This window comes from Mytilus trossulus, chromosome 3 (assembly GCF_036588685.1).
Source record: "Mytilus trossulus isolate FHL-02 chromosome 3, PNRI_Mtr1.1.1.hap1, whole genome shotgun sequence".
NCBI lineage: Eukaryota > Metazoa > Mollusca > Bivalvia > Mytilida > Mytilidae > Mytilus > Mytilus trossulus.
Window position 1 is genome coordinate 38,229,144 of NC_086375.1, and position 16,066 is coordinate 38,245,209.

The window sequence follows — 16,066 nt, forward strand, 5'->3', positions numbered from 1 at the left end:
CGGAAACTACATACCAGGAAGATAAGTGCTTGATCATATGACGATTTGTATGATTTGTTTTGTTAACATTCTAACTTAGAATTGCTTGTTATTGTTGGGTTTTTTTAGCAAGTAAGTAGATACATTTCTCCTTGTCAATGTTTCGGTATCTTATAACTTTATTATCAACATTACAAGCAACCAAAAATGTGGAAGAACGAAGCAAATATTGTTTCTTTTCGGTTGTTGACAGTATTTTACGACTGACAACACAGAAAAAAAACTGCATCTACTAAGCAATGAATACAAACGATGGATGAAATGGTATCAAATGTCGGTATTTGGAGTTGGGACGCGAGAGGTTGCTGTCAGCATAGATATGCATATCATATCCTTTGTATTAATATATTTGATTCAGAAGAGATTATTTTAATTTTTGGACAAACGTTTGAGGTGCGAAGGAACTGGTCCCCCGACGTCCACACTATGGTATCCACCAAATATACCCCCAGCGGAAGGATCATGTTTATGTCTGAAATCACTTATATCAAACCAAGTGATGATTTTCTTGTATTTATTTCTACGATAGTTTTGGATACACACGAATGAATTTTGATGCAAAATTATTATTTGCAGTGATTCCCGCAGTCATTAATAAACATGATTTTAAAGTGGAGGGGATGGGGGCATCAACTCAATATTTCTTTGCAAAATTTACATTTTAACATGATTTTTCTTTTTACCATATTGTAGATTGTGAGATGAATGTCTTCTTCGTTACAGCTATTTTTCTGTTGACATCGACAGCTGGGTAAGTTTTGAAATAACTATTTGTAAATTATGTAGAAACACATATTTAGTTCGAGTTTAACATAACAGCTTGTTCGGTGTGAGCCAAGGCTCCGTGTTGAAGGCCGTACATTGACCTATAATGTTTTACTTTTTTAAAATTGTTATTTGGATGGAGATTTGTCTCATTGGCACTTACACCACATCTTCTTAAATCTAAAAATTTTATTCATTTGTTCCAGTATTTGACATTTTGATGTTCAATTTAGGTGACAATTTTTCAATATAATCAAAATACATGCACAACTATATATTATGATTATACAACAGTTTTGCGTTTGTGATCCTCTACACATACTTACATGTGTGGATATTCCCTAAAGGCCGATCTTGCATTGCTATTTGTTTGCTTTTCTGCCTGCCAGTCTGCCTTAAAGTATGTTAACAGGTCAGAAGGGGATTTTCCCTATTCCTATATTGAACCAAGTCAAAATCCCTTAAAGTTTATTTAATCTGATTATGAGAGACGAGAAGAATAAAACCAAGTAGTAGTATTCCAACGCAAGCTAATGTTACTGAGTATAGTATAAACGGTTATAATTTGAACTCATTAAAATAGAAGGTTCGGATAACCGACTTCTTATATCCTCGAATATAAAAGTATAATTAGTTTATCAACTAAATAAAAGCAAAAGTAGTATACCGCTGTCCAAAAGTCATAAAGAGAAATCAAATTCGGTTACAAACTCAATCGAGGGAGAGGAAAACAACGGCTATGAGATGTTCACAAGACATATAGCTCACATATATCAATATTTACATTCTTTAATTTTGTCTTGCATATTCACTTTAGGGATTTCGGTGCTAAATGGGACCACTTCACATTCACACAAGAATGGCCACAAACAGCTTGCTTGATGGGCAAGGCAGAGGTATTTATTTCATATTGGTCATATAACCCGTTTTATTTTTTTCTGTATAATTAATATTGTAATAATTAAAAAAAAAAGATTTTGGAAAATGAAAGGATTTAAGCCACATAAAAACTGCTTCAAATTTAAGATTGTTTTAGAAGAACATTACACAAATAGAATTAAGGGGGTATGATTGAAATATCAATTACACATAAAATAAAAGAGAGTGTAAACCTGACTAGAAAATTTATAAAAATCTTCAATTTTGAAGCGAGATTCCCAATGATCATTTCGGTCAGACTTGTTTTCAACTGGCCCTTTTGAGTGTAAAAGTTCACGATTACTGATTGACGCAAAATGAAACAAAATCTTGTCCGGATATAGAACAAGATAATCACTTTTGAATACTCAAACCTGGTAGACTATAACGAAACCCAAGAAGTAACGATATTATCATTACAGGTCGTCTTCCTCATTCAACCCGGAAAACGTCTCAATCTTGCGAAGTGTAAATTGTATTCTCGAATGAGAAACACGTTTGATTAAGTTTTTCAAACCGTAGATAGCTCTGCAATATCAGTATTAGTTTATCTATGAGACTTAGTATATATACTTACCGTAAATTTAAAGATAACAAAAAATTATAATAAAAGATTTAATGTAAAATTTTGGTTCTAATAAAGTCTCGAAATATGAACATCTTCCTATATCTATCTTCGAATTAAACTTCAGGTTAAAAAATAAAATTATAATAGACACCATCATTAAAATCTTGTACTTGCTCCATTGTTTTTCCCATCAGTCTTTTTTAAATTAACATGTTTCACATTTACAAAAAAAGAAATACTTGGCACATGTTAATTAAGTGTTATCCTGTCCTCCAATACTTCGATAAACATTCCATATACCATTTCATTGAATTTAAGGAAACAACAATCACGGAAAATAAACCTAGAAAATTATCAAAGGTATACACTGTTCTCTATCTACTACACTCTTAATTATGGTCTCAATGTAAGCAACACATTTTCAACGCCAAGCTGAAGAAAAGATGATACAATTTTGTCTTTCTGACGTGAGGGCATTTTTCATTTAAAGCACGGGTATTAGAAAAACATGACAACAATTATATGAGCAATAATCGACTTGCTTTATACATTCAAGATAAACCGCAAAACGAGCTATATTTATCTATTATGGTACAAGCGATATGATGGAGTGCATGTCTGCAGCTCATGCTTGCTTGCAACTTCCATGTGGTTTTTGATTGGAATAATTTTAGAAAGAGGTGGGGTTTAAATTGAAAAGCGTTATATTTAGACTTGTACCCACCTATGGATATCTATTGATCTTCAAAACGCTGGCACTGTTGTACCCTCATTTTCTGCTCTGTACGTTTCTCACTTCCGGATAAATTTTCATATTCTGCCTCGAAATCATATACATGTATTAGAATCTATTAACGTTTGGTTGACCTAAAATTCATCTATTTTTTATTGTGTTAAATTGTTTAGCTGAAATCAACTTTTAAGGGATGCTGTTCAATAGGTCGACAACTCTATTGGCGAAAAATACTTCCTCAGATCTGGACGACTTCGTTGTTTCTACAGTTTCATTAAATGGCCTTGAAGTTGTATTGATTTGCTTGTGTTGTTCATCTCTAGTAATTCATTTTTTGCAATCTTATTATATTAACCTGTCAATAGCTTGTAAACTTCTGTCATCTCATTGTAGGCACCATTTGGTCGCTCTCTTATGGACATTTTAAAAACTAGTGATGTCAGCTGTCAAATCTAATAAAAATATATAAACGGATTTCGTTGTGCTTCATACGTTTAACGGAACCCGTGTTCTATTTTTGAATTAGATTTGACAGTCTTTCATATTAACCTAGCTGTTTGCATATGCATTCTTACAAGTGCCTAACATAGTCAAATAAATGTGCAATTGTCTAGATGGAAAAAGAAACTTCGAATGAGGTCTACAATCTGATAAGCTATATAATTAACTTTATTTTGAATGTAATTAGCAAACGACACTCGTGTCAATAATTACTCCAATGTCTTTCTCTATTTCCACAACTTCAAGCTTAGTACGACCGTCTTCATATTTTTTCATTATATAGATTGGAGGTTTGAACATTCACCTATGAATGAAAAAAAACTATCAGATTAACTGACAAAACCAATGAGTTGCCGTTTGTTGAAATTGACTATACATTTTTCAATAAATTATGAACGTGTGCGCACACACAAGCCATATGTTTATTCATCAAGACGATTAAGAGATTTGCAAGCAACACATTAATATTTTTGTAGCATGGTTGCAAGTTTTGTAAAATATTTTAATTGTAAATATGTAAGTTCTCAATAGCTCAAATATAAACATCAAATCAATATCATTTTTTTCTTTTTAGGGCAAAAAATGTTACATTCCTAATTTCATCAATTCCTTCATAATTCACGGATTATGGTAAGCAAAACGTTTAATAGATTGATCATTCAAATAAGGATAATACTATCAGTGTGATAAATGTACGCAACATCTTTAGAACCGCCATGCGTTATATAAATAGTTGTGTATGCGTTCCAAGACACATTATGGTATGCTTTTTTCTGAGTGCTAATAAAGGCAACAATAGTATATCGCTTTTCAAACGTCTGGGGTACAAACTAAAAACCGAGGTATAAAACATAAACTGTAAAAGGAAAACAACGGAACAACAGAAACACTAACCGGCACCAAAACAAACGCAAATGCAACATACATAGAAACGAAACACTTAATATTATATAACAGTTGTCATATTCTTCACTTTGTACAGGACGTTTTAAGAAAAAATGCTGAGTTAAACTGCCCAAACATCCCGCTTAAATGGTAATATTCAAAATACCGCTAAAATCAAATCATTGCGTGACAGGGATACAAAAATGCAAGAACACTCAGGACAGAATTTTTTTTACTAGTAATAAAAACATTAAAACCTTTGACATATGATTGAAGTAATAGAAATGCCTTTGACAGATAGCATTAGCCATGTATATTAACTATTTCGTCTAGATTGTCTCCTCATTAAACTTCAGGTTAAAGATTTTGTACACAAAAATAAGAATGGTTTTAATTACAATATTTGTTCATGAGGATGCATTATACCTTTGTTTCTTTGAAAATGTATTATTTTGTTGCCTTCTTACCCTCTCCTTCTTCAAAATCGTAGATCCGCATCTGACGAAAAGCACATTGAGGACAAATGATTTCTCTCCAAACAGGTCAAGCATACAAAAGAGATGTCTTTATATTACATCAAATAACACGTTCTTCTTTCTCAAATGTTTAAACAACCAATAAACAATTAATCAATCAATCACAAAAGCTATGTTGAATTTATTAATTTGTATAATTTCAGGCCTTCTGCAGGATCGAAGGAAGGTCCAAAGAATTGTTCATCAGTTCAGTTCGATATGAACAAGATTAAGGTAATGATAACTTTAATTCCACAACCATTAACACAAAGTCTGTAAATGAGGAGTTGTGTGTTAGTCTGTATATTAAACTACTGCAATTTTAATGTATTTGCCAGCCTTAAATTTGTTTTGATTACTAAAAATAATCTTACATAAAAGATGTGGTATAGTTATCAAAGGTACCAGGATTATAATTTAGTACGCCAGACCCGCGTTTCGTATACATAAGAATCATCAGTGACTCTCATATCAAAATATTTAAATAGCCAAACAGGTACAAAGTTGAAGAGCATTGAGGATCCAAAATTCCAAAAAGTTGTGCCAAATACGGCTAAGGTAATCTATGTATGCCTGGGATAAGAAAATCCTTAGTTTTTCGAAAAATTCAAAGTTTTGTAAACAGGAAATTTATATGAAAAAAAATGACCACATAAATGATATTCATGTCAACACCGAAGTATTGACTACTTGGCTGGGGACACCCTCAGGGACGAAATGTCAACTATCAGTGGTATCGACCCAGTGGTGTAAATAGTTATCAAGGTACCAGGATTATAATTTAGTACGCCAGACGCGCGTTTCGTCTTCATAAGACTCATCAGTGACGCTTATTTTAAAATATTTATAAAGCCAAACTAGTTCAAAGTTGAAGAGCATTGAGGATCCATAATTCCAAAAAGTTGTGCCAAATACGGCTAAGGTAATCTATGCCTGGGATAAGAAAATCCTTAGTTTTTCGAAAAATTCAAAGTTTTGTAAACAGGAAATTTATATAAATTTTTGTTTACCACATACATGATATTCATGTCAACACCGAAGTATTGACTACTTGGCTGGGGAAACCCTCGGGGACAAAATGTCCACTAGCAATGGTATCGACCCAGTGGTGTAAATAGTAATCAAAGGTACCAGGATTATAATTTAGTACGCCAGACGCGCGTTTCGTCTTCATAAGACTCATCAGTGACGCTCATATTAAAATATTTATATAGCCAAACTAGTTCAATGTTGAAGAGCATTGAGGATCCAAAATTCCAAAAAGTTGTGTTAAATACGGTTAAGGTAATCTATGCCTGAGATAAGAAAATCCTTAGTTTTTCGAAAAATTCAAAACTTTGTAAACAGGAAATTTATATAAAAAAAATGACCACATAAATGATAATTATGTCAGCACCGAAGTGTTGACTACTGTGCTGGAAATATCCTCGGGGACGAAACGTCCACCAGCAGTAGTATCGACCCAGTGGTGTGAATAGTTATCACAGGTACCAGGATTTTGATTTATTACGCCAGACGCGCGTTCCGTCTACATAAGACTTCTCAGTGACGCTCATATCAAAATATTTATATAGTCAAACAAGTACAAAGTTTAAGAGCATTGAGGATCCAAAAGTCCAAAAAGTTGTGCCAAATACGGCTAAGGTAAATGTGTCAAAGAGACAACAACCCGACCATAGAAAAATAACAGCAGAAGGTCACCAGCTGGTCTTCAATGTAGCGGCGAGAAATTCCCGCACCCGGAGGCGTACTTAAGCGGTCTCCTTAACAAATATATACTAGTTCAGTGATAATGAACGCCATATTGATTTCCAAATATAGCTGTGTTTCTATAATTAGAAAATAAAAACAACAAGTTGCAGTATACAATGGTATAAAATTGTGAAATCAATGCACAGTATCTTAGACAAATATATTATTTCGTGTTTTGTGCAGATTGTATGAATCCAATTACCCTTTTCAACTGATGTCTACAGTTATTTATTTCTTTGTTCGTACACGAGAGTAATGTTTAGAGCTCATATCATAAATTTCTGCTACTTTCTTTGTGAATAAGGAGATTATTGTGGTGTAATGTGCTTGTTCCAAACCAGGAACCGATAATGTACAGGCTGTCAGTGTTTATTGGTTTCATTTATCGTTGCAAATAAAATGGGACTTGTTTTCCTATCTTATGTTCAAATGAAGTCAATGGTTTGAATAATTGTTTTAAAATAAAAAAAAAAATAAAAGAGTCCACGATTACATGTAGTATACGTTCAACTCTTGTTTGTAGAATCTTACAGATGAATTACTGAATGCTTGGCCAAATATTTACAGCAGTACTGGTCGTAATGATTTCTGGTAAGATATTTATCATTTTTATTATCATTGATTAATAACCATTGAATAATACTTATCACTGAATGTAATTTGAAGATACCTCTTGATCCTGCATTATTATACTTGATACAGCAGACAGTAACAGTTGTTACTGTTTTATATCTGGAACATGACGGTTTTGTTTCTTAGTAGGTAATATATACTCATACAGAAAGTTTACTCATATTCAGATAAACGCCATTATTTTTGCTCTTCAAAAGAGTTTGATTTGAAAATAAATACCATTTAAACTGACATAGGTCAGATCATAAGAAAATGGAAAAGTTGGAACCAGTACGGATCTACCGTTGCTAAGTTTTAAAATCTGTGAATTTCTGTGTTTTCTAGTACACTAACACAGTCATCCAATTGTGGTTTTGTTCTATTGTATAATTAGAAAAAAACGAAGGATATGGAATACCAATTCATGTCACAAATCAGAACATGCACAGCAAAAAAAAACAACAAAAAAAACAAACAAAAAAACCAAGCAAACAGCGCCGTAATTGCTATTTTACATATCAAAGCCAGGATAAGGCCTTCAAAACTGAGCACATCTCAAATTTAGAATAAAGCCTTCAAAACGGAGCGAAAATCCCGAACCTAAAACATTGTCGGTTTCTCTTTTGGTTTCTATTATACTCTCTTTGATGACACTTGTAGACAACCGGAACTTAATTTATCATTTACTGATCTTTTAATATCAAGTGTGCTCTTCTTTTATTTTTAAATCTTGTTTATTTTTAAGACAAAGACATCATTGACCATAACATTTATATATATAAACAATATTTGATTTGAATGGATTCAGGAAACATGAATGGGACACACATGGAACATGTGCATTAAGTCTCAACACAACTGGAACAGAATATCTGTTCTTTAGGAAAACACTCGACCTAATGAAAATATACAATGCTTCAAGGTAAGTTTTAAACTGAGTAATATAAAATCCATCACAGAAAAGTTTCTTATGCCAGACGACGCAAATACAAATAAGACAAGATATGTTCAAGGAAAGACAGTCAGTTCTATTTTCAAAGTTTCGATGTGATACCGCTTAAAAATATGATTGGTAGTATTTTATGTAACAATGCAAACAATAGTATGCCACTGAAACAAAATTACTTTTAGATTGATTGATATATAAAGTTTGGTTGTTAAATGTAAAGTGGTGAATATGTCATGCATATTTAAGACGAGCACATGTTTTGAAACATTTGATGAATTTGAGACGTTAAAAATGTTGTTAATCGGGGAAAAACATTAATTCAAAAAGCAGCTATGAATAGAAGAAGTCGAAAGTAGCTTTGGATAAAAAGGCTTTGTACAATAAAAAGTAAAATCACTAGAGTACTAAACTCCGGGGGAAAATTCGAAGGGAAAGTCCCTAATCAAATGGCAAAATCCAAAGCTCAAACACATCAAACGAATAGATGTTTGTGACTTGGTACAGGCATTTTCTAAAGTAGAAAATGGTGGCATGAACCTGGTTTTATTGCTTGCTAAACCTCTAACTTGTTTGACAGTCGCATCAAATTTTATTATATCATATTAAGTATTGTGTTATTGCTTATTTGTTTCAATATTAATTCTAAAGTTTGATTATCACCAGCAGTGCCTTGGAATAATTAAACATTGTACAATTAATGCATACACGATATTATTTATAAAATTCGAACACTTTCTTTCAGTATGCATTATATAAAAATAAAGTGTTAATACAACAAGTATTAGTCGAGAAAAAACCCCCATAATAATTGATGTTCAAATATTCATTACATTATAGGTATCTGAGTAAAATGAATATCACCCCAAATGACACAACACCTTACGTTGTAAGTATCAAATTTGTTTTTATACGATGTGAAAATAAAACAAAGACATAATTTCAATTATTTTAGACTTGATTATTTTGACCTCGGAACAACACTTATAGAATTGCGCATCGTTCAAATTTTAATTGGTGCGAGAAATTCCATTTTTGACAATAGGTCGACATTTCTACTGATTTACCCTTGGTATTCGAGGATATCACTAACCAAGTTCTACACTACGCTGGTACGGACATGATTGCCTTTAATGAATTTCAAAGTGACAAAACAAATGGATTCATTTGTAATTAAAGGCAATATCTCCTTTATGCATTACTCTGATTCCTTTTCTGGATTTTTTTACATAGTTTTTATTCATTTGCAGTGTATTAGCTCCTGAATTTTTTGTACTTGGTTTTGGATCTACGGATATTTGATCCTCGAGCGTCGAAGAAGAAAACCCCATTACTCATTGAAATGCATGTGTGTCGTAGGTATTGAAACAGCTGCTTTGAAATGTTCTAGGATAAACACCCATCTTGAATTTTTAAACATGGCTTGAACTTGTTGAAATGTTTACAACAGGAAATGAAATTATGCTTTTACTGGACTCGTACAATTAAGTTCTCAAGCGACTTCAATTGACAATTTTTAGTTGCGATATAGCATCATATAGTGCTGTCTCTTTGATATTTTCTAAATCCCGGAAATTAAGAGAGAAGAGTCTTCATTTCACGAAGCGTTTGTTACGAAAAGCGGAACGGGATGATATGTAAAGATATAGGATGATGTGGTATGAATGCCAATGAGACAATCTCCATCCAAGTAATAATTTATAAAAGTAAACCATTAAAGGTCAAGGTACGGCCTTTAACACGGAGCTTTGGCTCACGCCGAACAGCACGCTATAAAAAACTACTAATGTAAAACCATTCAAACGGGAATGTACATGTTGGTGAAAGAAATTGTTTTATAGAAATAATGCATTACAATAAATGATATACAAGGGACCATGGTAGAGAACCTCAGTTCTTTGATCGAGAGGAGATGGGTCACATTAGCTTTTACTTTAGGTCTATTCTAAGAAGCACTGTTTATATAACTCACCCAAATAGATTCCTACATCGAATTCGAGCAACGTAAAAGAGCCCTTCACTGTTACCAGTTTGTCAATAAATCGTTACCATAGTCCAAGAAATGGATCTCAAAATTTGCGTTCTGGTTAACGTTTACCTATCTCGAAATAATTCCACAAATGTCACAGTCATTTATTTTTTTACAATTATTCTGTTATGTTCTTTTCCTTACAGACTAAAACAGTTCAAAGTGTCCTTCAAAGGAAACTCGGTGTAATGCCAAATTTACAGTGTTACAGATCTAAGGTAATGATAACTAATCTTAAAATCTTCATTTTTTTTTACTTGTGCATGTTGTGGGTCCCTAAATTAAGAAATAACACGATATAATGCCTACCCATGTTGAAACTACAATAAAGTATAGCTTCCATCAACTGTTTAGATTCTGATTAGGACAATTAAGGTAATATGTGTGTCTGATGTGAATAAGTGAAGAGCGTCTATGTAGGGTCTTCTATAAACCTCCCATTTTTGTTTGTAAGCAAGCAAACGACTTGCTATGTGGTTTTACAGAGAGAGGAGATTAGAAAAGCAAGCATGAACGGTTGTTGTATCTTGGTCAAATATGTCCATTTCGAATTGCAACATATTACAGTCATAATAGATGAATAGAAATAATCATTTAAGAGTTTGGAAGTGTTTTAAGTAAATGGAATATATGAAATGCATGTCAATTTGTTTTAATTCATTATTCTGCAATAGTTAATACGCATGTGCAAACAAATCTTATTGTAATTAGAGCATAGTTTTTTTTCACACAGCGAAAAAAGCACGTCGTATTAGATTTGCAAATAATTCTATAAAAACATACCAGAAGGTAATATCGAAAGTGGATAATTGACTTGTTAAAGTGAAACGTTTCGAATTAATATGTTGCTATTCACACATTTTCATATTGTATTTTCACAGTGTAAATCAATAAATGTGTTTGTTTTATACTTCAGTTAGGTTACTTACTGGCAGAAATAAGGATATGTATGGACAAACAGTTTAAACTTATCGAATGCCCTACTGGTGAATTGACCCTATACTGGAAGAGACGGGCTGAAACTGAACCTTGTAGAGGAGGAAAGATATATTTTCCAGAGATTAAAAGGAATTAATCATAAAAGAGACCAACACATATATGAATGTTTATGCATATAAACTCATCATCGATACCAGAATAAATAATTTAATATTTACGCCTTACGCGCGTTTCGTCTTCGAAAGATTCATCAGTGACGCTCGAATAAAAAAAATATTTAAAAGGCCAGATACGATGTTGAAGAGCACTGAGGACCAAAAATTCCTAAAAGTTTTGCCAAATACTTCTAATTAATCTATTCCTAAGGTACAAAAGCCTTATTTTTTCAATAATTCAAAGTTTTTTTAACAGTTAATTTATAATTATGATAGGGTATACGAGTTGTGACTGGTTCCACGTAGCTCACGTTTACATAGGAATTAATAAGCATGATGAATTATAGCTAAAATGCAATTAAAATGAATTTTCAGTTTTGGGTTATTGATACAAACAGTGAAGTGTTCTTAATATGGCTGACAGTATTGTCAGCTTGCCATACAAGTATAGTTGCATGAATTTTAAAAAAGCCAAACCATTATTTTTTTAAAGTTTGCTCAGCCAGGGCAGTGCTTCTCGTATACATTTAAAATGTATTTCTAAAATTTGCTTCTATTGTTAACATTTTTTGAAATAAAATTATCCCATTTACTTTTTTAGCAAATTATCTTGTCGTCTTCATAAGGGCATTAAAGAATCTTGTATTTTCTATTCGTATTTATTATATCAAATCGCCGTGGTCGAATTTCCAAGCAGCTCTAAATAGTAATAAGGCTGGCATACAATGTCAAGGATATTATTGGCATTCCTAACACACCCGCAATAAATGAACGCATAACACATTTCTGATCGGTACGAATATCGTGGGTGATATCCCCAACAATGCACTATTTCGTCTGTAAAGAAAAGAACAAAGAGTCATTTGACATAATCGATATTTTCCTAGAAATAAGGCAAGATAATAATGCCTTCTACAGAAAGAGCCAAAATAAATTAACACATCATAGATACATACCAGGAGTAACGGCTTTACGACTGATGCGATATTTGTTCACAGAAGACTCATAAGTGACTGTTGATAAAAATGAGTTAAAATGTCCAAAATAAATTACGAAATTAAAGAGAATGAAAAACAAATTTTCAATTTCAGCTATAAAGGGCTCCAACAATGACATGTGTAAAACCAATCAAAGGGGAAAACAAATGGTCTAATCTATATAAAAAACGAGAATCGAGAAACCAAATCATCAAACGACTACTACTGAACATCAGATTCCTGACTTAGGACAGGTGCAAACAAATATGGTGTGTTTAAACGTTTTACCTGAAATAACAGTGTAACATCGCAACATAGTAAGACACACCATAAAATATCAATAGAAATGGCTTTACTCAATCAAAAGAAAATATTAACACAATTGAACATACACTTAACGAATAAATTTGATGTATGACACATTGTTAGTAAAAAAATCAGTAAAATGAGGGGTTTTAAAATAGATAACGGCAACAGTAGTATACCACTGTGAGGTGTAAGTAATTTCAAAAAACAACCCTGATAAAAAAAAACGCTAAATAGATTAAATACACAGGTATATGAAAATAGTTTTGGTATAAAGTATACAGTTTAAATGAAGAACCGTGGTTGTTTTCTGTACATAGTACGAAGAAGTGAAAAATTATAGTCATATTTTGGCGTTAATATTGAGTCACTGATAAGGTCTTTGCGTCGGAACTAAACACATTTATTCTAAAAACAGTTGTTGGCATGACACGGGTTATGTTCTTCTCATATATGTTATGATGGTATGATACTTAACGGGAAGGATTGTGCCTGATGTTCATATGATGAAATCATAATCTTTCAGTCAGTTTAATTGAAGTCTGGAGCTGGCATGTCAGTTAACTGCCAGTAGTCTGTTGTTATTTATGTATTATTGTCATTTTGTTTATTTTCTTTGGTTACATCTTCTGACATCAGACTCGGACTTCTCTTGAACTGAATGTTAATGTGCGTATTGTTATGCGTTTACTTTTCTACATTGGTTAGAGGTATAGAGGTATAGAGGTATAGGGAGAGGGTGCGGGAATTTCTCGCTACATTGAAGACCTGTTGGTGACCTTCTGCTGTTGTTTTTTTATTTGGTCGGGTTGTTGTCTCTTTGACACATTCCCCATTTCCATTCTCAATTTTATAACCAACAAGACTTATCAAAGCTGGTATAAATTACAACATAGAGAGATGAGACATAACCCTTAAAAAGTAAACATTTAATAACTCAAAAGCATTACAAATTGTAACAACATGTCAAATTAACAAGAAAGTTCGATTTGAGCGAACTCGCAATTGTATCTATACAAGAAAATGCCTGTACCAGGTCAGGAATATGACAGTTATTATCCATTCGTTTGATTTGTTTGAGCTTTGGATTTTTCCATTTGATTAGGAACTTTCATTTTTGAATTTTACTCAGAGTTCAGTATTTTTGTGATTATACTTTTTACTGACAGCTATTTAAAAGCCAAAAACAATTGATAATAAAAAAAACATGCATCTGAGACTAAAACACATCCCAGTTAAAGAAGACATGACTTGTGCAATGCCAAAATTAAAAGTATTGATTATATGATTTTTGAAAAAAAAAAGATTTTTTTTTTAATTTACGAAAACTGCACTTAAAGGGAAACTTCGCAAAAATTGATATTATGTTTATTCTGCATAAACATGCTCAAATTCATAGATATTAAAGTTTTATTCTGCTAGATAAGAGATCACCATCGATTTTAAATTTAGAGTATCAATTCTCTGCGGTCAGCCATTTTGTCACCTTCTCCGATTTACAGTCCCAATATGTCTAAGGACCAAAACTACAGTAACCCGACGTAGTCGTAATTGCGTGTCGATATCTCGTCAATCGTACGGTTGTTTTATCCGACTAGTATAACTAGTTAACTAACTTGATACGAAAAATTTTCTTCTTTTTTTTTAAATAACCATGATCTGTTATTTTAGACTGATAATATAGGAATTAGTGAAAAAGCCAAAATTTCAAATCATAAATAAGTCTTCCGTGAAACTTGAATTGTTATCGGAAATCTTGAAATAATTCTTTTATGTAATAAACTTTATTCAAATAAATTAGGATCTTCGCTCCACTGATCACCCGCATGGCTAAAGGTATTACTCCCAAAGGTGTGAGGTGGCACGTCCAGGTATTCAAGCGATTTCCTGTCCAGTTTGCAAATTCATGCATCGTTTCACTTCTTAGTGTATTGATAAGTGTACTACACGGTAACTTATAACTTTCCATTTTGAACTATTAGATGTATAGTATACATCTCTATCTTGCGTGTCCGAAAGTGATATTACTAAACTCATACGCTTGTTTATTAATGACATTTCTGGTGAAAAGAAAATTATTTATAAAAATATAAATAATACCAAAAAAAAACCAAACAGATTTGATGAAATAAAAATCTTTATACGTATTTTTTCCAAGGGTAAATTTGGTAAAATGTAATATAAACTCGTTGTCAATGGTGAAGGCCAGAAATATTGATTTAAAAAAATGTACGCACTTGCCGACCACTTGAAAAGCATATCTGTTCGTAATTTGTTGATTCCATTTCAATTAGATCCATTAATTTCCTGTCAATTTTTTTAAAACATCTTTTTTCAAATATCTGAAGTATTCATGTGTTGTGAGATTTAAAATATTTTGATGAGCAGTTTAATTCCTAAATAGGTAATTAAAGATCACTTTGGATAGACTAAATTATATAATTGCAATTGTTAATGTCAATAATGATCTGTTTGAAATATTTAAGGCTGCCGTTCCTAATTTGAAATAGTACATTTTTTAGTTCATAAACTCGTGTTTTGAAGGCTATTTTTATTTATTAATTCTTCAATTAAAATAATTCAATATGTTATCGTTACTAAAGTAATCAAAAGTAACAATTCATTAAAAGTGGTCTTATGCAAAATATGAAAATATACAACAGCTATCCAGTTATTGTGCGATCTTATTATTCCCGTTAATTATTATTTTTTTTTTTTTTACATTCGTGTATCTGAAACTTTGTCTGACTCCCGTTTACAGTTGATACGGAATGTTGTTCACACCTGAAATGCCAGTGAACCGTGACGCCTAGATTTCACTGAATGAGGATCAAAAGATTAGAATTACATAATGCTAATCTTTTAATTACCTTGAGTTAAACTACGCATTTAACATTCCTTAGGTGTTACAAACAATACACATTTTATTGTTACCACCGTACAAGCAAGTGAAAATGATTGCTGGAATGAAGCAAAAAGGTCAGAATACAAACATGTATTTTTAATACACTATCGATCATGTCAGTTTCATATGTTTTTTAAAGTATTTTTTAGAAAAAAAATCATAAAAATGTTCTATTGTATGATTTACTTTTATTATTAAAATTCGTTTTAAAAATCCACACGATGTTATTTTAAAAGTTGCATGGCTATCACTTATTTTTCGCTGGTTACTAGCTACACCAAAAGTCGTCGATGCGCTTTAAATCGCGTTATTAGATGGTTAACGAACAAGACTTAAATGAGATATTTTCACTCCCGGCATGCATGAAAGACTTAAACTACGTCACATAAGTCAGGAAGTTTCAAAAAATAAAATTAATAATTCCCAATTTTCTTCTTTATTAGATTTCATATCAAAATAAAACTTGGTGAATATGTTTTTTATGGTATTAATTATGAACATAATAAGATGAAAAGTGAAAA

At 32.1% G+C, this 16,066-nt stretch overlaps 1 protein-coding gene across 1 annotated transcript; it reads left to right on the plus strand.

The window, feature by feature from the left end:
• LOC134711420 (ribonuclease Oy-like) lies at nucleotides 1–11,670 on the plus strand. The gene is made up of 10 exons (XM_063571987.1): nucleotides 1–111; nucleotides 733–790; nucleotides 1,622–1,700; nucleotides 4,099–4,154; nucleotides 5,089–5,158; nucleotides 7,200–7,267; nucleotides 8,097–8,210; nucleotides 9,075–9,123; nucleotides 10,410–10,481; nucleotides 11,180–11,670. The coding sequence occupies exons 2-10, from the start codon at nucleotides 741–743 to the stop codon at nucleotides 11,336–11,338; spliced, it is 717 nt and encodes a 238-aa protein (XP_063428057.1). The 5' UTR covers nucleotides 1–111; nucleotides 733–740; the 3' UTR covers nucleotides 11,339–11,670.
• The last annotated feature ends 4,396 nt before the right edge of the window (nucleotides 11,671–16,066 follow it).

Excerpts from the sequence above, each read along its gene's own strand:
- LOC134711420 (XM_063571987.1), top strand. The coding sequence starts at position 741 with ATGAATGTCTTCTTCGTTACAGCTATTTTTCTGTTGACATCGACAGCT. Across the intron at positions 791-1,621 it reads CTGTTGACATCGACAGCTGG|GGATTTCGGTGCTAAATGGG; the intron begins GTAAGTTTTGAA and ends TATTCACTTTAG. Across the intron at positions 4,155-5,088 it reads TTCATAATTCACGGATTATG|GCCTTCTGCAGGATCGAAGG; the intron begins GTAAGCAAAACG and ends GTATAATTTCAG.